Source organism: Pyrus communis, chromosome 5 (genome assembly GCF_041283825.1).
Source record: "Pyrus communis isolate YQ-2024b chromosome 5, ASM4128382v1, whole genome shotgun sequence".
In the NCBI taxonomy this organism is placed as follows: domain Eukaryota; kingdom Viridiplantae; phylum Streptophyta; class Magnoliopsida; order Rosales; family Rosaceae; genus Pyrus; species Pyrus communis.
In genome coordinates, this window is record NC_142569.1 from 26,362,560 (window position 1) to 26,388,248 (window position 25,689).

A 25,689-nucleotide genomic window follows, 5' to 3' on the forward strand; every position below is an offset into this window, starting at 1 on the left:
TATAAGGGAAATCTGAGGGTTAACTAGTGATGTCACGGTTAATTTGGGGCATTGTCGTTCATAATTCAATGAAGGAATAACTGGAAATTGATTCATATGCATAAATATCATGTGTAGAGAAAGAACCCTTAGCTAGCTTCCTATCCATTCATTTCCGTCAAATCCATATTTACAATTTGTTTTGTTTCCAAGTATTCATTTTAGTTTAAATTCGTCCAAATCCAATTCCCCCCTATTTCGTTGAAGTCTTAGTCTTAATCTTTCTTATTTTTAGTTTTGCTTTCTTCGAGCATTAAATAGTGTTTTATATTGTGTTTTTATGTTTTTAAGTCAATTTAGAAGGTTTTAGCAAGCCCTCCTAATCCCCGGTCTAGAACGATCCCTCACTTATCCATTCTACTACAATTGTCAAACGAGGGTTTAATTTGAGTGTCAAGTAAATCTCGCATCAGCACACCACGGCCAGGGTTAGGGTCTGATACCAATTGTCACATCCCGGCCCGGGGCGGATCACTTCCCGGGCCCGCTCCACCACCGTAGCAAGATATTGTCCGCTTTGGGCCCCGACCACGCCCTCACGGTTTTGTTTCTGGGAACTCACCCGAGAACTTCTCGATGGGTCACCCATCCTGGGAATGCTCTCGTGCGCTACTCACTTAACTTCGGAGTTCCCATGGAACCCAAAGCTAGTGAGCTCCCAAAAGGCCTCATGCTAGGTAAGGATGAGAATATACATATAAGGACCACTCCCCTGGGCGATGTGGGATCTTACACATGGTTTATTGGAATAATAATTGGAAATCGATTGGTATGCATCTGTGTCATGTGTAGAGAATGACCCTCTAGCTAGCCTTTCACCCTTTAATTCACTCAATTTCGTACCTTTAGTGTGTTTCTGCAATTTACTTATTTTAAGTTAGAATTTGTCTGATATGAAAATTAACTTGATACACAAATTAAACCCTATTTGTGACAATTGTAGTTTATATGCAAGTAGGGATCGTTCTAAACCGGGGATTAACTAGGGATGCTAATCAACTCAAATAAGACTCAAGAACACTAAACTAGACTCTATAGACTCAAAACTAACTCAAAACACTCAAAACAGCAACAAACAATTAAAAAGACTCAAAACTGACCCTATGGAGTTGTTTGGACGAATTTTAACTAACTTAGACTCAAAACACTAATTTGGACAGATTCAAACACTTCTCTAACTAATCTAACACACTTAATAAAAGGGGAGATTGATTTGGACGAAATTAAAGTAAAAACAAACAGATTTAAAGACTTAAACAACTTTGGACAAAATTAGGGAAAACTATGGGTGATAAGCTAGCTAGAGGGTCCTTCTCCACACATGACACACATGCATACAAATCAATTTCCAATTATTATTCCTTTAAACCATGAATGACAATGCCCCAAGTTAATTGCATCGCACAAGCAACCATCAGATTTTCCTTATTTCCTTGAATTAAATGAATACGCATGACAACTAAATTATCTTTCTCAAGTTCCCTATATGAAATGCATGATAGAGATACATATCAAAAGTCATTAAGTTCTGTGAAAATCATAAGCATTGACAAGGCATTCATCACTATGAAACGCATGAGACTCCTGCTAAGGATTCACTTAACACAATCATGACTAGTGACTTCCACTACTTGTGAATATAAGTGAATAACTATTACGTGAAACTCCCTTATATTCTAGCATCAAATTCATGCATGCAAACTAAGTAGGCCTCCTTAATCAACATACAAGAATAAGTTATCAATCAAATAGATAAGTAAATCGCATTCATGATTTATGAAACAATAATTGGATGAAATCAATTCATATCACATATATGTTCATGGCTTTGAATTCACCTCTAACTAAAACAAATTTAGTTCTTCATGTTCGCAAAACAAAGATAATTAAATTTAAACATTGAAAACAAAGAATAGAATACTCCTCCTTCCTTCCTTGTTGTGTACAATGGGGATTTGTGTGAATTTAGGCTCTTGAGGTGTGGTGGATGGTGTGGTGTGAAATTGTGGTAGAGGGTGGTGGTTTATGAGTGTTGCGGCATCATGTATTTATAGGGTGAAGGGAAGGCACGAATTTGGGCTGAAAAGGAGAGGAATTAGGACTCCAAATCACCAAACAACAAGGACACTTTCAATCAGATTCCAAGGAGGACAAGGAATGGTCCTTGTGGCAGAACTTCTAGAAGGGTTACATGTAGCATAAACTTAGGGCACAAAAATAGGACTTCTAGAACATGATATTTAGGTGATTTAATGTGAAAAGGAGTCCTCTTTGAAGCTAGAATTAAGGTAGGAAAAGATTAGGATAGGATAAGATAAGATAAGGTTGGATAAGGTTTGGATAAGATAAGGAAATTTGGATAATATTCCTTCTTTGTAGCTGATTCCTTATCTTCCAAGTCTTCAATTTAATTCTTCTAGATGTTAATCACATTCCTAGGCTCTCTTGATCTTCAAATTCGTCCATCCACCTTGCTCCATGCATGTGCAATCCATTCCAAGCCCAAAACTGCTCTAAAATGCTCCAAATTGCACTTTCTTGCCAACTTTGTCAATTGAACCTAAAAACACATGAAAATAGCTTAAAACACTCTAACAAGTAGAAATTAGCTATGTAAATGCAAGAAAACAAGCTAACTAAGTCGCATAAATACGCTCCTATCATCGTCCAAACAAATCCCCATTTAGTATTTTGAGTATTTTTAGTTTAATTTTCGTCCAAACTTCTCTCCATTTTGTTTTGAGTCAATTTAAGTTAGTTTTGTGTTAATTGAGTCAGTTTAGTTTGTTTTGAGTTGTTTGAGTCTAGCTTTTTGTTTTTGAGTCTAATTAGTTTAGATTAGCATCCCTTCTAATCCCCAGCTTAGAATGATCCCTACTTTCATATACTACAACTATAAAAAAGAGGGTTTAATTTGTGTGTTAGTTTATATCACATCAAATTTTGGCATCGTTGCCGGGATTAGCAAAATTACTAATCTCCCCTTTGTTTCTGTTTTTGCTTTTCTTGTGTTTTTTATTTTGTTTACTTTGTTTTAGGTACTAGTTTATGACTCAACATTCTCAACCTGTTTGTGCACATATATTAGAGTTTGACAATGATTTTGAACGAACTTTGAGAAGGAAGAGGAAGCGACTAGAACCCAATCCACCTAGTTCTAGCTCTAAATCCAAAATTGAAGAAGAAGAAGAGGAAGAGGAAGAACAAGACATAACTGTGGACAATCGAACAATCAAGGAACTTTCAGCCTCGGGATTGGACAATGTAGTGCCCTTATGCATTCAATATCCTAGGGCGGGTCAAGGCAAGACCGATGCGTTCGAATTGAAGTTTAGCTTGCTGCATCACATTCCCAAATACCATGGGTTGTCCATGGAAGATCCAAACAAGCATCTTAAGGAATTTGAAGAAGTATGCTCGAGCATGACACCAATCAACGTGGATGGGAATATTCTGAAGATGAAAACCTTTCCATTCTCTCTTTTGGAAAAGGCTAAGCATTGGCTCTTTGAATTGGCACCTGGAACCGTCACTTCTTGGGAAAGCATGAAGAGAGCATTCTTAGAGAAATTCTTCCCAACTTCAAGAGTCATTCTTTTGAGGAAAAAGGATTAGTGGAATTAAACAAAGCCAAGGAGAATGCTTTCCAGCATATTATGAGCGTTTCAAGACTCTAGTTGCATTATGTCCACAACATCAAATGAAGGAAGAGCTTCTAATTCAATATTTCTATGAAGGACTTCTCCCAATTGAAAGACAAATGCTAGATGCTTCGGCAGGTGGTGCTTTGGTTGACAAAACCCCAGTTGCTGCAAAGATCTTAATTGCGAACCGAGCCTTGAATGCACAACAATACGAAGAAGTTGGACTGAGAGACCCCCCATAGCAGCACCAAGTTAATAAGGTAAGTTCAATGACCGAAATTCAATCTTAATTGGCTAATCTCACTGGTCTTGTGTCAGAGGTTGTTGAAGGATCCAAAATGCAAGGAACAAGTACTTGTAGCATGTGCTCTATGCAAGGACACCCTTCGGATCAATGCCCTCAATTGATACAAAATGGGGGATGGGAAAGTGCCAATGTCGTGGGCTATCAAAGCCAAAATCAACCAAGGTATGATCCATACTCCAACACTTACAATCCGGGCTGGAGAGATTACCCAAACATGAAGTGGAGGGAGCCTCAACAACCTCAACAACAAGGTGGATTTAGATAGCCACCCCCCGAGATATTTCAAAGGCCATTCATACCAACACAACCTTAACCACAATCTGTCCAACCAAATTCAGATTCGTCATTAGATAATGATAAAATTCTTCAAGTACTAACTGCTTTGACATAGGGAATACAAAATCAAACCAAAGAGATACAAAATCAAGCTAAAGAGGTGGACGAATTGAAGAAGCAAATGGGGCAGATGGTGGAATTCATGGGACAATTTAGGGAACAAGGCAAACTGCCTAGTTTAACCATTATAAATCCAAAAGGAGGTTTTGAAACCGCCAATGCCATCACGTTGAGAAGTGGCAAAGAGGTTGGAACCACCCCACAAATGTCCAAATCAAGTCAAAAGGAGGACAAAAAGCTGCTACTTGAGGAAGAAGAGGATGCCAAAGCCACAGCAAGGGTAGAACAACCCTTGCCGCAGCCACCTAAGGACCCTAAGCCGTCTAGCACAAGTAAGGTAGGTTCAAATTCAATTGTTTCTAACCCTATTCCATCAAATGTGCCTTTTCCTAGCAGGTTTATGCAATCTAGGAATGAAGAGAATGAAAAAGACATTCTAGAGGCATTTAGGAAAGTACAAGTCAATATCCCGCTTCTTGATGCAATAAAGCAAATTCCGAAGTATGCTAAGTTTTTTAAGAAGCTTTGTACAACAAAGAAACGAATTCGAGAGAAAGAGGTGGTACATGTAAGTGAAAATGTCTCTGCAATGTTACAAAAGAAGCTGCCACCTAAATGCAAGGATCCAGGTAGTTTTACTATCCCTTGTGTAATTGGTAATACAAGGTTTGAACATGCTATGCTAGATTTAGGTGCTTCCATTAAAGTCATGCCCTATTCTGTTTATGCATCTATGAATCTAGGAGAGCTTAAAAATGATGGAGTTATTATCCAATTAGCCGATCATTCTAATGCATATCCGAAAAGAGTTTTGGAAGATGTTTTGGTGCAGGTTAGCCATTTGATCTTTCCAGCCGATTTCTATGTGCTTAAGATCGAAGATTCAGCCCACTCTCCACCATTGCCAATCTTACTTGGACGACCTTTCATGAAAACAGCCCAAACTAAGATTGATGTGGCCAAGGGAGCACTAACAATGGAGTTTGGTGGCGATATTATTAAATTCAAGGTTCCTAAATCTATTAAGAATCCTAATGATGTTCGTTCTTGTTTTTCCATAGATGTGATTAAAAATTTAGGGCAGGAACGTTCAACAACACCACTTAAGAAGGATGTATCTAGAACCACCATCGAATAGGGAATTGGAGTGGAGCACAATGAACACGCCACTACCCTCAAAATACCGAATCTGGCCGAGAGCATCCCTAGTCAATTTGTTGACAGTGCTACTACTTCTGAGCCTTTGTCACAGTATATTGGTGAGCCACCTATTCCAATTCCAATTCCCATTTCAATTAATAGGTTGTTACCTTCTTTGGTGCAGGTACCCAATCGAATCCAAGGTGGTGGGAGAGTTTACATAGACTTTAGGAAGCTCAATGCCACAATCAGGAAGGATCACTACCCCCTTCCGTTCATAGATCCTTATTATGAGTACTTTGAGGAGCATGTCGTGGAGGAAATACACCTCCATGCCGTGGGCCCTAATGGAGCTTAAAAGGAGGTATCGTCCATCTGGAATACGTTAAACCAAGCACTTCTTGGGAGGCAACCTATGCATTCAAATAAAGAAGACCTAGGAATCTCCCTCTGCTACAACCAGATTTGCTCCCCTTAACCCTACTCTTTATTGCTTTTACTTTTCCATAATTGTCATGTTTGTTAGTTTTGTTGTTGATTGCTTGCGTGTGAGTCTATGTTCGAAACATTGAGGACAATGTTTGGTTTAAGTGGGGGGGGGGGGGGGGGGGGCGGGGGCGAGGGGAGGGGGGTTAAATAGATGCTTTCCATGACTTATTTTTGAATTGTATCACCTATCACTTCTAAAAGCTGTTACTCATTGTTTTTAAGTGTTTTTATTGTGTTTTGAAGTGTTTTAATGTGTCCTATAACAGAAAATCCGAAAATTTTGAAAAAAAATTCGAAAAAGCTTGAGAAAATACCAAAAAAGTGTCATTTTTGTTTGTTTGTTTGTTTGTGTCTTAGGGTACCTTCCAAAACAATGATGAGGATTTGGTTTTTAATTGCATGACTATTAAAGAATCTCACAAACATGGATGGAAGTTTGATATGCTCTTTGGTTTATGCTTAGTTGTAATTGTCATTTACAAATTCACATGTAATCACACAAAGAAAAAAAATCAGTTTTTGTAAGATGCTTGAAGGAAGAAACTCAAACTAACGCTACAACCCTGAGAGACTTGAGCCTAAACTTATTTGGAGAGTTATTAATCTGTAATGTTTTTGCTTTCTAAAGTCGTTGCATGATCTCATTATTTCGTTGCTTGGTTGCTGCTTAGAATGTGTTTTCATCATTATAGATCCAATACTAGAACTCATGCCCATTTCATTCAAAGCATAAAATTGATTGCATAACAAATAGCAAGAGGAAGTTGTTTAGTTAAGCCAGAGCCAAAAAGCCTTACCCTTTGCATTTGTATTGTAGGTTTAACCCCGTTAAGCCTTACTTAGCCTATTTTCTTTGTTAGCCACATTATCCTTACCAAGCCTAGAATAGGACTATCCATACCCTTGTTCTTAAAGGATAATGGAGCATAACTTAGAGGGAATTCCTTTTGATCTACAATTTGCAGAAAAACAAGTGTAGGGGAAGGTTTTTCGTTGGAAATCTATGAGGATGTACATTTTGTGTGCCAAAGAAAGAAAAGAGCACAAAAGGAAAAAAAATAAAAAAATAAAGAAAATGAAAAAAAAAAGAAAGAAAAGGAAGAAAAAGTTGAGAAAAGAAAGAAGAAGAGTTGAGAAATAAGTGAGAATGAACTCACAAGCATTGGTTGTTGAAGAAAGGGTCCAAAAGTTTGAATATGGCCCTAAGTGATGTGTGAATCTTCCCTTCGTGTTTAAAGTTAATTTTTGCATTCAAAAGTGAATTCTAAGTGTTATGTCATCACTATGCTTCGCTTTAAGAACTTTTGTTTATCATTACCTTTCTTTGTTAGCCAATACCTTAGCCCCGTTACAACCCTTAGACTTCTATCTTGATTGTTATGTGTTTCAATATGTGGAGTTTAAAATTGGTACAAGCATATGGTATCCCTGGTTCTCGCTTCTAAGTAGTGGCATTCCGTTCATGAGATCATACACATGTTATATTAATAATTCCAGAAAGTGCCTTCTTTGTTATAATATATGTGAGTGCTAGTCTACATGTTTACATCAATCTTCTCACATATACCTAGAATAGGGAATGTAGTCAGAAAATCTGTGTGAAAATAGAGAGTATATCCAGTGAGGAATTAAGGGATTCTCTAAGGCATGTTACTACATTAAAAATGTTGTTTTAATTGATTAAATACGGGCTAGTGAGTGGTGGCTGCGGTTAAGTGTATACTCAAGAGTAAGGATGGCTAAAATTTGTGGGACTAGTGATTTTTAACATGTCATGTTTCATTGGAAATCCCTGAGGCAATTGTTGGAAGGTTTGTTTTGCTCAGGGACTAGCAAAATCTAAGTGTGGGGGAATTTGATAGGAGCATATTTATACGACTTTGTTAGCCTATTTCCTTGCATCTACTTAGTTAGTTTCTATTTACTATAGTGATTTAAGCTATTTTCGTGTGTTCGTAGGTCCAAATGGCAAAGTTGGCAAGAAAAGGCAATTTGGAGCTTTTTAGAGTAGTTTTGGGCTTGGAATGGATAGCACATGCATGGAGCAAGGTGGATGGACGTTTTTGAAGATCAAAAGAGGCTAGGAATGTGCTACAAATCTGGAAGACATAATTCAAGACATTGAAGATAAGGAATCAGCTAAAAAGAAGGAACATTATCCAAATCTTATCCAAGCCTTATCTTATCTTATCTTAACCTAATCTTATCCTACCTTAATTCTAGCTGCAAAGGAGACTCCTTTTCACATTAAATCACCCAAATATCTGGTTCTAGAAGCTCTATTCTCTGCCCTAGATTGGTGTCGTATGCCTTATCCTTTGTCCTTCTAGAGACTTGCCATAACACCCCTTTCTAGAAGCCCTAGAATCTGTTGTACCCTTTCATTATTCCTCCTAGTTTCTGCCATGTAACTAATCCTTTTTCCAATACAAATCTGCGTGCCCTACCCTTGTCCTCCAAGGATTGGTACTGTGAACCCTAGCCCTATATACATCACATATATCCCGCACAAAACCACCAAATAGCCTTAGAGAGAAAAATCAGAAAGACACACTTTATGCCGCAGCAAGGAAGGAAGGAGAGAATGAGCTTTGTGCCGTGCCCTGCATCCAAGGATTGTGCAATCTGCCATTGGAGTGCTGGAGCGTTTCTTGGTTCTTTCTATCCTTAGTTTTAGTTCAATGTTTAAATTAGATTGGTTTTGTTTAATTGCAAACATGTAGAACTAATTTTTTTTTTAGCTAGAGGTGAATTCGAAGCCATGAACATATATGTGATATGAATTTATTACATCCAATTATTGCTTCGTAAAACATGAATGCGATTTACTTATCTGTTTGATTGATAACTTATTCTTGTATGTTGATTAAGGATGCATACTTAGTTTGCATGCATGAATTTGATGCTAAAATATAAGGGAATTTCACCTAATCGTTATGAACTTATATTTATAAGTAGTGGAAGTCACTAGTCATGACTGTGTTAAGTAAATCCATGGCAGAAGTATCATACCATTCATAGTTACGAATGCCTTGTCAATGCTTATGATTTTCATAGAACTTAATGATCTTTGATATGTATCTCTATCATGCAGTTCATATAGGGAACTTATAAGAATAATTTGATTGCGTTGCTGAGTCCAATTCAATGAATTTAGGAAAATCTGATGGTTAATTTCTGCAGTTCACGGTTAACTTAGGGCATTGTCATTCATGGTTTATTGGAATAATAATTGGAAATCGATTTGTATGCATCTGTGTCATGTGTGGAGAAGGACCCTCTAGCTAGCCTTTCACCCTTTAATTCACTCAATTTCGTACCTTTAGTGTGTTTCTGCAATTTACTTGTTTTAAGTTAGAATTCGTCCAAACAAATCCCCATTTAGTATTTTGAGTCTTTTTAGTTTAATGTTCGTCCAAACTTCTCTCTAGTGCTTGTTTTGAGTCAATTCAAGTTAGTTTTGTGTTAATTGAGTCAGTTTAGTTTATTTTGAGTTGTTTGAGTCTAGTTTTCTGTTTTTGAGTCTAATTAGTGTAGATTAGCATTCCTCCTAATCCCCGACTTAGAACGATCCCTACTTTCATATACTACAACTATAAAAAAGAGGGTTTAATTTGTGTGTTAGTTTATATCACATTAAGAGCACTCTGGTTACTCAAGTGAGGCGGCGGAAACTGAGAGCGAGAGAGGACAAGTTCGAGAACAACAGAAGAGAGATCTGTGAGAGAGCAACAGAATTCGAGACAAAAATTAAGAGGATACAGTCCAAATAAAAGGTTGATCGATGATCATTTCTATTGTTTGATGGGTGCGAAGCCAACCAAAATCGGTGAGGCAGTAGAAACTGAAAGCGAGAAATAGCAGGTTTGAGAACAACAGAAGAAAGATCTGTGAGAGAACAGCAGGAACCAAGAGAAAAATCGAGAAGGTATAATCGAAATAGAGGGTCTATCGATGATCGATGCGTGGATCGAATGGGCCAAATAGCAATTTGACTGTACAGATGAGAAATAGCAAGGTAAAGGGATAGAAAATAGAGGGGCAAAATCGTCCAGCCAGTGGTCATCAACAGTGCCCCTGAAAAATGGGTTTTAGTATGTAGGATTTCTTATAGTTTACAAATCGCTCTCAGATTGAATAAATTATGTAACCAGAAAGGGTAGCTAAATAATAGTGTTAGAAACCATATATACTCGTCCGAAAAATGCCAACTAGACAAGTTTGCAGCTTTTGTGAGAACTCTCCTCCATTTTTTGTACCTTGTCCATATTCCCCTTGAAGTTGCCTTCGTGGTCAGCAAGTGCATGACCAAAACTGCCCATCTGATTCCATGCTTCAGAGGGATCCACCTTGTAGAAAATGGCCAAACTTCTTGTTGCTTCGAATACTCTTTACACTGAAGGATCCTCACAAGCACATCCAAGCCCCACATTGATGATGCATGATTTTCAGAAAATACGACGACAAAGTGTGCTGACTCCTCAATTGTTTTGAGAAGCGCAGGCGATATTTCTTCTCCATTTGGAAGCTCGTTATCATCTCTGAAGGTTTTGATCCCCTTCTGAACCAAAATGTGGTACAAATGATCCGTAAAGTTGTAGTGTGTATCTTCACCTCTAAAGCTCAGAAATACTTCATATCTCTATGAAGAGGTAATTTATGGACTCCAAATTGTTTGCTGCAACTGTAAATTTTGATATTAGCTAAAAAAATGAATATACATTGAATAGTTACAGAGGCATTTATACAATACAAAGACTAAGCACGATCCTAAATTAAAGCCTATACAAATTGTTTCCTAGTTTATGCATTTGTATAGAATGGAAGGTGAATCAATATTAGTTGACTTTCCATGATACAAGGAAATCACCATAATAGAGAATCAACTGATTTTACTTTCCTTAACACTCCCCCTTAAGTTGGAATGTATGTCAATGATTCCCAACTTGCCAAGTAAAGTAGTGAATTGCCCAGAGCTTAATGACTTTGTGAAGATGTCGGTTGGCTGCTATGATGTAGATATGTGAGCTGTCTTGAACATTCCGTTTTGAATCTTTTCTCGCATAAGATGACAGTCAATCTCTATATGCTTTGTTCGCTCGTGAAAGACTGGGTTTGAAGCAATGTACAGAGCCGCTTGATTATCACAATATAACTTGACAGGTTGAGGATGTTTGATGCCCAAGTCCTACAAAATATATTTCAACCAAGTAATTTCACAACAACTAGTAGCCATGGATCGATATTTGGCTTCCGCACTTGATCGTGCTACTGTAGTTTGCTTCTTAGTTTTCCATGAAACTAATGATTGGCCAAGGAAAATGCAATATCCAGTAATAGATCTTTGAGTGTCACGACATCGAACCCAATCTGCGTCACAAAAGGCATTCAGTTGGATTGGACTAGCAGCAAAAAGAAAAATTCCTTGGCCTGGCACATGTTTAATATAGCACAAGACATGATAAACTGCTTCCATGTGTGGAACTCGTGGCTTGTCCATGAATTGGCTTAGGATATGGACTACATATACTAGATCAGGACGTGTGATGGTCAAGTAAATAAGTTGCCCAACGACCCTTTGATATAAAGAAGGATCACTAATATAATCACCATCAGTTTTACTAAGAGACAAATTTTGTTCCATAGGGAAGTGAGCTGGCTTTGCACCCAAATATCCAGCATCCTCAAGGATTTCAAGAGCATATTTCCATTGAGAGAGTGCAATGCCCTCCTTAGATTGAGCCACCTCTATGCCGAGGAAGTACTTTAGTTGGCCAAGATCCTTCAACTTAAATTGTTTCTTTAGAAACAACTTAGTGTCTTCAATATCTTGTAGATTATTACCTGCCAAAATAGCATCATCTACATAAACAAGAAGAGCAGTGACTCTATCACCTCTGGATCGGATGAACAATGAATAATCCACTTTGGATTGTTGATAGCCAACTTGTTTAAGGGACTGAGAAAGCTTAATGAACCATTGACGAAAAGCTTGCTTGAGTCCGTACAATGATTTGTGAAGTTTACACACTCTTGTCTCCCCCTTTCATCCGAATCCAGGGGGGAGAAACATGTACACATCTTCTTCAAGGTCACCATGTAGGAAGGCATTGTTTACATCAAGTTGATGAAGATGCCAATGTTAAGTAGAGGCGATGGCCAGAAGAAGACGAACAGTAACATGTTTTGCAACTGGGGCAAAAGTTTCACGATAATCCAAGCCTTCAATTTGCTTATAACCCTTGGCAACCAAGTGGGCTTTATAATGTTCAATGGTCCCATTAGGATTGAATTTGATCTTGTACACCCATTTGCATCCAACTGGTTTCTTTCCTGGAGGTAACATTGGAAGAGACCATGTTCCATTTGCTGCAAGGGCAACCAACTGTTGTTGCATGGCAGCACGCCATTTAGGATCACATGTTGCTTGTGAGTATGAATAAGGCTCATTTTCAACTGAAATGGCAGTAGTGAAAGCACGATGCTTGGGTGATAACCGATTATATGAAAGCACATTAGATAATGGATAAGTAATACCTGTAGTTCTAGCCAACGCCAAGTTAGATGAGGGAGAAGTCCGTGAAGGGAGAGACATACCGACATGATATTCACGAAGATAACCAGGTACCTGTGTACCACGTGTTGGGTAGGAGCAAGGATTTGGTGCATTAGGTGAAGATGGTGTTGTTGGTGGCAAAGAAGAAGACGTGGGAGAAGAAAAGGTAATAGAAGAAGGCGAAGATGAAGGTGCCTCAGAAGTGTCATGAGTCCTGGACGATGGAGAATCAATGGGAGAAGGTGGAAGAAAGGTATCGTCAGAAAATGATGCTTGAGTGTGAGGAAGCACAAGGAAGGAATCAGCAGCGGAAAATGGAAAAGGAAAAATATTTTCATGAAATAGTACATCACGAGAGACAAATATTTTACCTGTTGAGAGATCATAAACCCAATAACCCTTTTTACCATATGGATACCCAAAGAAGAGGCAACATGTGGCTCGAGCGTCGAATTTTGTAGGGCAATGATGATGTATGGAGGCATAACATAGGCACGCAAAAACTCGCAAATGATTATAAGTGGGCTGTTTGCGAAAAAGTAATTCATATGGTGTTTTACGATTAAGTCGAGGCGTAGGAGTTCGATTGATGAGGTAGGTGGCAGTTAAGATGGCATCCCCCCAAAATTTCTTTGAAAGGTTGGCTTGAAAGAGTAAGGCTCGTGCAACATTGAGGAGATGTCGATGCTTCATCTCTGCTACTCCATTTTGTTGTGGAGTGGAGACACAACTGGTTTGATGAATGATCCCTTTGTCAAAATAATATTTTGCCATTGTGAATTCAGGACCATTATCACTACGGATTGTTTTAACCCTGGAAGAGAATTGTGTTTCGGCGAGATTAATGAACATGGTGAGATATTGTTGTGTGTCAGATTTATGATGCAATAAATAAACCCATGTACAACGGGTATAATCATCGACAATCGTAAGGAAGTAACGTGCCCCGTTGATAGTAGAGACATGGTAGCCTCCCCAAATATCAACATGAATTAATTCAAAAGGTGTGTGAGTTTTAATAACACTTACAAGAAACTGAGAACGAGTCTGTTTAGCTAATGGGCAAATTGAACAGTCATTGATATCACAAAAGTTCAAATCTTTAACAAAATGAGATATAGCACGAACACTTTTATTAGAAATGTGACCAAGACGTTGATGCCAAAGGTGAGGTGAAGTGGTGATAGACGTTGTAACAGAGTTGCACTCGGTTTTCCTCGTAGTATCAAGGTAGTATAGTCCGTCTCGTTCAGTTCCCATCCCAATCATCTTCCCCGATCGTTGGTCCTGAAGAATACAAAACTTATCAGTGAATGTAGGAAAATAATAAGATCTTTTTGCAAGCTGACTAACAGATATAAGATTCAATCTGAAAGATGGAACACAAAGCACATCATGTAACACAAGATCCTCTAAAAAACGAATGCTGCCAATATGTGTGACAGCAGCAAATGCATTGTTGGGAAGATGCACTTGCCGGTTAACAACTGGAGTACTCGTTGTTAGCAAGCTTGGTGAGCAAACCATGTGATCTGTGGCTCCAGTATCAAATATCCAGCTCCTGCCTTTATTGAAAGCAGATGCACAAAAGGATTTACTTGAGAGGTTGCTCATAGCAGAGGTAGTCCCAACATGATTGGCCATGGAGCTGAGTTTATTATTCTCAAGTAGAGTCATGAGATTTTGGTATTGTGCCGCTGTAAGACTGTAGGAAGGAGGGGGTGCTGCTTTTGAATTGACTTCAACGTGATTGGCCTTGGGAGCATGGTTTTTGCGGTCCTGGTGATCGGCATTCCCACCAACATCGGTGGAGTTTGCTTTCTTTAACTTTCGACACATATCTATGGTATGGCCTTTCCAGCCGCAACAATCACATTGGAGATGTGCTTGGCATGTGTCTGAAGTGTGCCCAATTTTGTCGCAACGCTCGCACTTCAAGTGAGAGTTCTTTAGTGCAAAACTTCTCCCAGAATTATGCGAGTCGTCTCGAACAGCAAAGGCTGTAGCATCAGTAATTGGTGCCTTAATGGTTGAGATAGCTTGTTGTTTTTCATCTTGAAGAATGAGCGAATAGGCTTTGTTGACGACGGGAAGAGGGTCCATGAGCAAGATTTGCCCTCGAACTGCAGCGTAGGCCTCATTAAGTCCCATGAGAAATTTCATGGTCTTTTGGTTTTGGTGGAATTGCAACACCTCTTTCACTGTACCACAAGTACAAGTGGGGATGGAGCATATTATATCTCGCTCATCCCAAAGACTTTTCAACTTCGTATAGTAAGCACCAATGGTCATGCTACTCTGCGTACAAGCATGGATTTCTTGTTCAATTTGGAAGAGATGAACGTTATTCCCTTGTGAAAACCACTCCTTCAATTCTGTCCAAATTTCATAGGCACCCTCATTACAAATCACACTTGCACCAATGTCTTTTGGAATCAAATTAAGAAGCCATGATTTTACAAGGTTGTTGCAGCGGGTCCATTGTTGGAGTTCTGTGGTTGATGTTGCCGACGGCTTCCAAATAGTGTCGTTGATGAAACCTTCCTTATTTTTGACGCTGAGAGCCATGGTCATGGCACGACTCTAGGTGCTATAATTTTCTTCATCCAATTGGTGAGTAACAAGTACTGCTCCAGGTTGATCGGAGTGATGGAGATAGAGAGGATCGTTGGGATCTTCATATTTGTTAACCGCAGACTTAGCTGGGGTTTCAGTGGGTGCCATGGTTGTTGGTGATGCAAAGGATGGTGTTTAAGGTTTTAGGTATCAGGAGCGCTTAGGCTCTGATGCCATGTAAATTTTGATATTAGCTGAAAAAATGAATATACATTGAATAGTTACAGAGGAGTTTTATACAATACAAAGACTAAGCACGATCCTGATGTGATAAATAATAACATTCAAATTAAACCCTCTTTTTGACAATTGTAGTATAGATATAAGTAGGGATCGTTCTAGGGCGGGGATTAGGAGGGATTGCTAATCTAATGAAAACTAACTCAAAGATACAAAAATATGCTTCAAAACACTTAAACAAACTCAAAAGACTCTTAACTAAACTTATATGACTCAAAACAACACAAAACAATCAAAAAGACTCAAACTAGACTCTAGGACTCAATTTGGACGAAAATAGAATTGGTTTTGACTCAAAATACTCAAAAACACACTTTAGGACAGATTTGAAACAAGTAAGTAAAAGGGATTGGGTTTTGGACGAAAATAATGTAAAAATAAGTAACTAAAAGACTTAAATGCAATTTGGACGAATTTGAGAAAAACAATGGATGATTAGATAGCTAGAGGATACTTTTCCACACTTGATACATTCAAACACAAATTGATTTCCAGTTGCTTTTTCGATAAACCATGAACCTCAACACCCCAGATTAACCGTGACATCACTAATTAACCCTCAGATTTTCCTTTAGTAATTGGATTGGATGACGTCATACGACAACCCAAAGCATTCTTCAAAAGTTCCCTACATGACATTATAATAGAAATACAATCAAAGATCATTACGTTCAATGAAAATCATAAGTATTGACAAAGCACTTGTAACTATGACATCATGATACTCGTGCTAGGAATTTACTTAACATGATTGTGAAAACCTTAACTACTTGTGAATATAAGTTTGTGACGATTATGTGAAACTCCCTTATATTCTAGCACCAAATTCAAGCATGCAAATCAAGTAGGCCTCCCTAATCAACATACAAGAATAAGTTATCCATCAAACGGTTAAGTAAATTGCATTCACAATTTATAAAATCACAACTGGAATTAATCAATTCATATCATGAACATAATCATGGTTTCAAAGCCTCCCCTAGCTAAAACGAGTTTAGCCTCTCATGTTCACAACAAAATAAGGGAAAATTGAATTAAACATTGAAAACAAAAGATAGATTACACCTAAAAACGTTCCAACACTCCAACTTGAATGCACAAATGTCCAAGGCTTCTTCTTCTCTTCTTCTTCCTTGCAAAGATGCGGCACAAGAGTTCTTGGGTGATTTTGGATGGATTTCTGGGTTATAGATGGATTTAGGTTGGTAGGGGGGGTGCGGCAAAGGTTGGGAATGGTGTATGGGTGTTTAGGTGAAGGTATGGAAGTGTATGAATGGTGGAAGAATGGTACAAAGCTGCGGCAAAGGTTGGGAGACAGGATGAAGGATGGCTGATTGTGTGAGAGAGTGATTAGGGTAGAATAAGGGTGCAGCTCTTGGTATTTATTTGAAGGAAAGAATCCTAAGTTTTATTACATAGTTTAGGAAAGGATTAGACTCCAAATCCACAAGGAAAATGAGACTTGAAATCAGAAATCCAAGGGAAAAAGGGAAGGAAACTTGCGGCATTAAATTGTATGAAAGGGAATGTGATTTAAGGCTGAAATTAGGCAAGGATTTAGGAAAGAATTGGTAAGTATGGTGCGGCTAACTAAGGTGAAATAGGAATGTGATTTTGTAACACAAATTAAGGAAATAGGTACTTCCCTTGCACGGCAAGGAAGTAGAATGTGATGTGTGCCACGACAAGGACCATAAGTGTGCAAGGAAGGCTTGTTTTGTGTCCTAAAATGCATGAGACTCCTTCAATGTTGCTGGAACATAGGGCTTTTAGGATTAGCAAAGGTCAAACCAAAATAGGAAACCTTGGCTTAACTTTCCTACTTCAAGTAGGAAACCTTCTTTGACTAGGATTCCTCTTTTGATTAGGAATCCTTCTTTGATTAGGAATCCTTCTTTGATTAGGAATCCTAACATCTTTAGGTCTTCAATTTCGTCCATTCCTTTTGCTCCAAGCATATGCTATCCATTCCAAGTCCAATTTTGCTCCAAAATGCACCTTTTTGCTTCATTAACCATATGAACCTATAAACACACGAAAATAGCTTATAATACTAAAATAACTATGAACTAACAACATAAATATAAGAAAACAAGCTAACTAAGTCGTCTAAATATGCTCCTATCAGATCCTAAATTAAAGCCTATACAAATTGTTTCCTAGTTTACGCATTTGTACAGAATGGAAGGTGAATCAATATTAGTTGACTTTCCATGATACAAGCAAATCACCATAATAGAGAATCAACTGATTTTACTTTCCTTAACAGCAACCGTGATACAAAGCTGCAGGCTAGCTCAAAGTGTTGGAAATGGTACCTAGTACACAGCTCAAAGACTTGGTTTGTTGCAGAATTTTTCCTCGTTAAAAGTTGTAGGCGGTTGGGGGTTAAGAAAGTTGAGAAAAACTAACAAGACTACAGCTGGATCGGTTGCATAAAAGTTTCTATTGGTGTGTTGGAATAGGTTTAAACCGACCGAATCAAACCGGTTAACAATGATTTGCGTTGGTTTGGTTTTGATGGTGGTAATTGTCAAAACCGAAATGTTGAAGGTTGATTGATTCAGTTATATTTTTCGTGTCAAACCGAATCAAACCAATAGCCACTCACCCCTAGTTCCACATGCATATATATGGTTTGGGAAGGAAGCATCTCACACTCGTCAAATATCTGATATTTATAGGGAAGGACTGAAGGTGCTCTAAAATGCATATTGCATTTCTGCGTCTGTGTGCAATATTGGACGCAAACTGAAACTGTGATCAATATGATTTCTCAATTCAGAACTTTCATATTATGTTTAGAATACACGCAAACTAACTTTAGACGGGGAGCCGACATGTCCAGAGTCTCTGTGGGTAGCAGATAGCCATTATTCTACATAGTTCTTCTAAATGGTATACATTGCTGTCACGGCCTTGCTCCCTTTCCTTCACTGTAAAGTTTATCGATACAGTCCTGCATATGATATTCCAAAAATATGTTAGTATTTGCTTGACAGGGAGTTATGGAGCGGATTGTGTTTCGAAAACTGGTTGGCCCTTGTACTTCAAGGTGCCACCAGTCATGACATGTTTGAGAAAGAGAGACAAGGCGGCATACATACCTTGTAATATTTATGCAGCTGTGGTCTCTTCAGTTTGAATGTTGGAGTTATGAGATCCCTCTCCATGTCAAAGGGATTCGGTTCCAAGTGAACTGCTTTTAACAGCTCAAAACCTCGAAGCTGCAGGAATGTGTTCCGAATTCGATGAGTATTGATATATATATGTAATGGAATTGGCTACAGGGAATTGGGTGAAATATTATCAACATACATGCTGTTTCTGACCAGTACTATTGAGCTCATCCAAAATGTACTTTCTTGCCTTCGGGTTTTGACATAATGATTTGAAATCACCAGTCAAGTGATGCTCTGCTGCCCAATGCTCCATTGCCTTACTGTCAGGGACCACCACAGCAACAAGAAATGACTCGAAGCTGTTCCCATAAACCCAAATCTGTCGACCAGAGGAAAGTCAAGATATACATCAACGAATTTAGAAAACAAACACAACGGAGGTCTCACAAATTAAAAAGACCAACAAATACAAACTCATATATTGAGGCAAATACGGGGTGAGTTCCAATGTATAGAAATAATTTAACATGCACTGACTGTAGCAAACTAGCAACATACCGATGTGATAAGAGGACATTGCAAGTATTTGCCTTCAATGTTTTCCACGGCAACATATTCACCTTGCGATAGTTTATATATATTCTTTTTCCTATCTATGATTTTCATTGATCCATCTGCCTGCCATTCTCCAATGTCACCTGAAATGCAATCAAAATCACCATAACTTTTCAGTTCAATACAGTGATCAACAAGAATTTCTAAGATGTCCAGTGCTGACATCTTAACAACAAGACATAAGCTTGGGCATCAAGTGACTACTTTATGGCCGACCGTTTAAGAATTTACCTGTATGAAACCACCCATCAATAAGGACTTCCTCTGTTAGATCTTCTCGCTTATGGTAACCAGAAAACAAGGTTGTTCCTCTCAGGCAAATTTCTCCACGGGGCGCACTGGAAAGTGCATCATATCCCATTGCCGGCACTGACTCAAGCCTTGCTTCAATAGTTGTGACAGGGACACCGACAGTTCCGATCATAGGAAAAACATTGCTAATGGACGTGAAGCAGCCACCACAGCTTTCAGTAAGGCCTACATGTAAATGAGTTTAGCAACTTGATGGAAGGTTCATTTTCATTTTCAAGGGAACTTTTATAAACTACTGCGAATGAGTAGAAGCTCGCATCACTGAATTTTCAAAACATGACTAAGAAGAGATTGAACTCATTTAGGTCAATGATTTTTTCTTTCCATTGCAGTTAAAAATAAGGTCACCATAAAACCTACGTCGATTAGTCAATTAGATTCTAGCAGCACCATTCATACGATCTTTATATCATTCTTAGATGCTATAGAGCAGATATGCAATCAACCATACCATATCCTTGGGATAAAGTGCTGCAGCTGGTGACCCTCAAAAATTCCTCCACATGCCTAGGCAAAGGTGCAGCACCAGACAACAATAGACGAACTCGTCCCCCCAATACTTGTTTTATCTACCACAAGTAACAATTTGTTAGAATGTTAATAGCTATATCAGAATGGAATGGTGAAGGATGCAACGACAGACCTTATCAAAGACAAGTTTGTCCAAGAGAGGTGCTGCTTTTTCTTGTGGGAGACCCTTTTCCAGATTCGCCAACTTGCTGTCAATGAAATCTTTCATTAGTTTTATTGGAGGAATGCAAATGCAAACGAAAAAGGGGAGTTTATCATGACCGTACTAGTTATAAGCATATTGGAATAATGTCTTCTTCAATACACCCCCAGATGAAACTTTGTTAACAATACCTGTGAGCACAAAGCTTAAGCCAACTATTTAGAATAGAAGAAAAATCGAAAGACGGTAATTTGGCTGAATCAGTATGACGTACATTTTACCAGAATATATGCGATCATACACTCTAGGCACCCCACAAAACATAGTAGGCCTTAGTTCCTGAAGGTCCTCGAGCAGAAATTTGATATCCTGCAAGCTCAAGAAAGAAAACACTTTAGAAACAAGTTACAGAAATTTAAGAAATCAGAAAACTTAGAAAGATATGAGTCTTATATACTTACTCCTCGCCAGAAGCCTACTGAGGACCCTTTGTAGATGCAATAGCTCTCCATTATTTGGTCATATATATGGGCCAACGGAAGAAAGGAAAAATATGAATCTTCTTCCGTACACTGTAATAGAATTTATTTCATGAGATGAGTATTTTAGTGTCAATCACTATGATTAGCAAAAGGAAATAATTTTGATCTCATATTGTAGTCACAGAACTCGGAAAAGGGAAGCTTCTGCAAATGAGCACCCTTGAGTGGCATTGGGATGGGCAGGGGAAGCAGTCTAGGTTCAAGTACGGGACGACTTACTTAGCAACATATTACTAAACAGGCACCACGTGGGTTTGACCACAAATAATGGCCCGAACTTTTATTTCAGAATATAACTTCATTCACGATGTATTGACGCAGGAAACAGAAGGAGCTCGATATTGGCATTGGGAAAACAGAACACCAAAAACTTACATGAGAAGCAATTCTTTAGCAAAATAAATAATTTTCTTTTACTAACATAAACATCACATACATTGATGTTAGTATACGTTAGTTCATGACCAAGCGTAGGCAGAGAAGAACCTGGTGATGATATAACTACTCAAAACGCCCATCACCAAATCACACCCAAAATAAGCATGAAAAGTGGCAGGAGCTATCCTCCCTTTTTTCTAATTTAACTTTGAGAGGTAGAAAAATCACTAATTTGAAAACTCCAGAGATATATTTTAAAGAGGCCAAGAACTAGTGTGCTCAGTTGTTTACCACTCTATCTGTTAGAAAAAGTAGTTGCTCCACAGACAATACTTCTGAGAGAATTGCTCCGTTACTAATAATTACACCTTTTGGTTCTCCAGTTGTTCCACTTGTATACATTATTGTGCAAATGTCAGTCTTCCGTTTCTGAGGTAGTTCACAATCTGCATTTCCCTGAGAAAAGGAGTGAAGAGGTCATTTTACATTATTGAAAATGAAGTTGGCGAATCCTTTACCAGCGAAGGGATTTACATTAGAAAGACAGCATAAACAACTTACCGACTGAGAGAATTCCTCCCAAGAAAAACAAGATACCCCTAGTCCCTCAGCTTCCTCCTTTTGAGTGCTAGAAACATTTGCAAAACTGACAATTGCTGCAAAAAGAAAAATGCATAAATGAGTTACAATCTGCAGCAGTTGCACCACAAATTCCAACTCTTTAAGGGAATAGAATATGACTTACTTTTTAAATTGGTAGAACAATTTGGAAGGCATGACAGAACCTTCACAAAGCATTACCGTATGAGCAAGAACGTTAAGAAATCAAGAGAAAAAACTGAAATTCAAACAAAATACCACATGTATTGGGAAATTAAGCAAGGCGGTCGTCAAAGTATTAAATCTGAGGTTTTGGTACCACAGTGTTGCATTAGGATGCTTTTAGTACCAAAGTATATGACATCGATAGCCTTGAACATTTGTACTTAAGGAAATAGATGGAAAGCAAACTTACAGAAGGGAGTTTGTTGTCTTGAACAAAAGCTATTGAAACTTCAGCATGATTGATGATGAACTCAACTGCATTTGCACCTGTAACTTGAACAACCGTGTGAAGTTAATCGGCTATATTTAATCAAAATCAATCATCATCATCAAAGTCTAATTGCCCGTGGAAATGATATTAACGAAGAAAATATTAAGGTATTCAGAAAGTCATGGTGATTTACACACCGAGTTCTATAGAAGAAAGAGAAGGAAAAACATACCAAGCGTGTCATAGAGTGGAACATATGTTATGGCTTGGCTATTACAGGCCTATAAAACAGGAACTAAACATATAAGCATTACCGCAGAACGTCACATCCAGTCACCAAAATCAGGAAAATTTACTCAACCAGTCACAAAATTCGATCTCAATATTAACAAGCATTTCAAGGCATGGAATGCATAGACACGAAGATCCAATCACAAAGACAGGAAATACAGCGTTACCTCCATTGTAGTAAGCCACTGGGGGCAGTTTGATCCATATATACCGCAACGATCCCCCTGTAAACATTTTTGAGGGAGAAAAATAAAACCAAACTTAAATTTGGTTCCTTTTCTTTTAATAATTGTCACTGCCATTTTTACGTCAACTTCGAGTAACAGTATTAGTCCAAAGGCAAACTATGGATCACATCAACATATTAAACCATATAAAATTCATAATTAGCGTTGTATTAACTTACTAAGTGATTAGTGTCTGAGCTCTACAGTAAATGGCATGCAACTTACAGGATTAACACCCCGGCTTCTGATGGCTGAACCAATCCGAATGGCAGAATCATAAACTTCTTGGTACGTAAGCCACACATAGGGACCCACCTGCCATTTCCAGTATAAAAAATTAAAAAAAAAAAAAAAATGAAAATTGGGTTTTGGTAATCTTAGTCGGAAAGATTAGGTCATGGGTTTCAATGCGTTGGTGCTATTTTCGCTCAAATGGAAGCTTTACCTTTGTGTCTGTGACTTCGCGCCGCCCAAGCATTGGGTTGTTTGGATACTTCTTGGCAGAGTCACTGCAAGTTAGACCAGAGTTTCATGTACTTATTAATAATTATAGCCTGTTATATGGCCTATTAGCTCAGCTGGTTAGAGCGTGGTGCTAATAACGCGAAGGTCGCAGGTTTGAGACCTGCATGGGCCACTTTTTTAATACTTTTTTAAGATGATTTCCTCTACATTTTTCTGAGAAAGTTGACTTATCTGTCCATTTTTTCACAACAACTGCCTTTCTGAAGAAAAATGTGACACTCAATCTAACGTGCATTACCTTGATCCCATAACGCACATCAAATTTTAACAAGACACGAAACAAAAGCAAGTACCTTAAAAACTGCCAAGGAGATTCCAACCCCTCCGGCAACTCCATGAGACCATCTTTAGCGTAAATGCTCCAATACGCCGGCCCAGCGGACGGCCTCTCGTCGGCAGCTGGCCTCGATTCCTCAACCTTCACTACGAAAGCCATCGACCCTTTTGCCCAACTAAGCTAGCAAGCTAGTTAAAACATGAGAACTGAAGTGGCTTTTGGTGAATGTGATAACTAACAACCAGAAACAGAAATGGATGGGGGAGATTGGTCCAGTTGAATGCAATAAATTGTATCTGAACCTATTTATCGGCTTTTATGAGAGGGGGTCTTCAAGCTAGCTGTATAGTGCATGTGTTTTGTAGATTAGTGAGAAAGGACTGACATGGCATTTACAATGGTAGACGAAGTTTGGTGAAGTACTTCTTTTTGGTGTGTTTAATTTTTCTTGGGTTAATCTCAGTTTACTACCCTAAAGTTTCTTGTTTTTTGTCTCCGGTGCATACTAAATTGGGAAGCAGAGGCACTTTTACATCCTTGCAAAGCCATGCCTTGAAACTTCTATTATCGTCCGTGAAGCTCCTGAATACATATGAGTTGTATACAAGTTATGACTAGAAGTACATTTGAAAGTTCTATATATAATGTCTTTATTTGTGGATTATCTTGGTTATAACAAAAAATTCACGTATTACTTACCTTTGGGAGACCTCAAACCCATGTTATCTAAGGAGCCTGAAGTTGATAGCAGTGAAGTGGAGACTCTGGTATATTCCTTGGTCATCAATAATATTGTTCAATATCTTATTAAGGGCTCTTCCTATGTCATTTTCAAAGTGATATCCCAAACCTAACCATTGGATGTCATCAATGAACTCATGCAGAGGTATTCTGACATGAACATGATTGGGTGAAGTAATGATTTACGCTCTATTACTACAATCACGTGAAGACTGGCACTATACACATCACATACGAGTCCTAATTGCCTATAGCAATCTAGGACAGGACTGGCACCTACAATGGATCCAAAGTGAGCGTACGGTGCGATGTGAATATACACGTGAAAGATTGGCCCTGGCCCGGGCAAGTACTAACACCGATGCAGTAAACGATAAGCAAATAACATAAATATAGTCATAAATATAGTCAACATAATATTATTCATAGCCATAAATTTAATTAAGGCATCCTGTAAGATTTATAATGATTTCCTAATTCTCATCGTTACGTCATTCCTTTAAACGTTAATTTAATTATGGCAGTCATATAGAAAATTCATTATTAGATGTATATATGGAAACTAAACAAATATATGTATATATCAAAGAAAGGACCCACTCGCAAATCATGTCGTCAAGTCAAACCGGGCTCACGGGCATCGAAGATCCTTGAGATGCTTTTCACATAGAAATGAGACCATTTATTTAAATATATAACATACTAACGTATACACGCATTTTCGTGTAAATACGACTAATAAAGAAACTATTTTAAAACGGTCGAATTTTGGAAAACAAAAGGCAGATTCAGATTCAGCATGTCGAGAAACCTAAGGAGGGACCTCTAGTTCCTCCACACACTACCGCACACCCTGCCACAAGGTGGCTGCACTGGCACCCATGTGCCACCACGTTGTGGCTTCCCAAGCGCGCCCACGCGCCTTCTTCACAAAACCTACAGTTTTTGCAGGTTTCAAGCCTAACTTTTAGATATCCAAACTAGCTCATTTCTTAACCAAATCTGATGATACAAAAACCAACTTGAAGCCAAAAATGTAGGAATCGAACTATACCTATTGGAAGCCCAATCATGGTCGGTGTTGGCCGGGAATTTGGTATGAAAGTGGTCAGATGGGCATGGTTTTGCTTTCCCAGAAAACTGGGGAAAGTCTCCCCTTTGTCCCTACAATCTCCAAACCCTACCAAAACAAGTGCAAAACCCTAAGATCTTCCACAAACATCAAATAGGAAGGGAAATGGAGTGTTCCCGAGGCCTACCTTAGTCAGAATCGACGAGAACTTTTCGGAGAAGATGATGAATAGTGGCAATGGCCACTGTACAATGCAAGTTCCATGTCTGGGTTTGATGTTCACGTCTAAGCTTAATAGAGATAGGGAAGGACAAGGCGCGGTGGTGGTCCGATGGTCTAGCTCACCAAAGTAGTCAAGTGGTGATGGTTCGGTGTTACTATGCACGGAGAGTGCAGAGAGAGTTTGAGAGATTGTTGAGGGAGTATTAGAGTTGATGGTGACTTGCTGTTG

The 25,689-nt window shown here is 38.5% G+C and overlaps 1 protein-coding gene, 1 non-coding gene and 1 pseudogene across 4 annotated transcripts; 2 read left to right on the forward strand and 1 right to left on the reverse strand.

Annotated features, from left to right (window-relative positions):
• The first annotated feature begins 3,087 nt into the window (after positions 1 to 3,087).
• LOC137724975 (uncharacterized) lies at positions 3,088 to 5,884 on the forward strand (annotated as a pseudogene).
• Positions 5,885 to 17,316: 11,432 nt separating this feature from the next.
• Positions 17,317 to 23,707, reverse strand: LOC137726733 (putative CoA ligase CCL6). Of its 3 annotated transcripts, XR_015963015.1 has the most exons (20): positions 23,442 to 23,703; positions 23,069 to 23,132; positions 22,849 to 22,938; positions 22,564 to 22,620; positions 22,338 to 22,386; positions 22,085 to 22,161; positions 21,815 to 21,854; positions 21,631 to 21,725; positions 21,361 to 21,525; positions 20,611 to 20,721; positions 20,431 to 20,518; positions 20,274 to 20,340; positions 20,120 to 20,195; positions 19,928 to 20,045; positions 19,396 to 19,641; positions 19,108 to 19,247; positions 18,746 to 18,928; positions 18,535 to 18,654; positions 18,250 to 18,386; positions 17,317 to 17,451 (listed from the first exon to the last, which is right to left on the reverse strand). XR_015963015.1 is itself a non-coding variant. In XM_088694801.1 (19 exons), the coding sequence occupies exons 1-19, from the start codon at positions 23,582 to 23,584 to the stop codon at positions 18,339 to 18,341; spliced, it is 1,977 nt and encodes a 658-aa protein (XP_088550927.1). In that variant the 5' UTR covers positions 23,585 to 23,703; the 3' UTR covers positions 18,175 to 18,338. The 3 variants fall into 3 exon arrangements, 1 of the variants encoding a protein (XP_088550927.1); XM_088694801.1 differs by lacking the exon at positions 17,317 to 17,451 and having other exon boundaries at positions 18,175 to 18,386; XR_015963016.1 differs by lacking the exons at positions 17,317 to 17,451; positions 18,250 to 18,386 and having other exon boundaries at positions 19,170 to 19,247; positions 23,442 to 23,707.
• Positions 23,187 to 23,260, forward strand: TRNAI-AAU (transfer RNA isoleucine (anticodon AAU)). The gene has a single exon. It is a non-coding gene; the product is annotated as a tRNA-Ile (tRNA).
• Positions 23,708 to 25,689: the final 1,982 nt, after the last annotated feature.

What these genes read in the sequence shown, in the direction of transcription:
- LOC137726733 (XM_088694801.1), bottom strand. Translation starts at nt 23,584, where the DNA reads ATGGCTTTCGTAGTGAAGGTTGAGGAATCGAGGCCAGCTGCCGACGAG. An exon ending in CACTTTATCCCAAGGATATG is followed by an intron (nt 19,642 to 19,927) that starts GTATGGTTGATT and finishes ATTTACATGTAG; the next exon opens with GCCTTACTGAAAGCTGTGGT. An exon ending in AGCTGCATAAATATTACAAG is followed by an intron (nt 18,387 to 18,534) that starts GTATGTATGCCG and finishes TATCATATGCAG; the next exon opens with GACTGTATCGATAAACTTTA.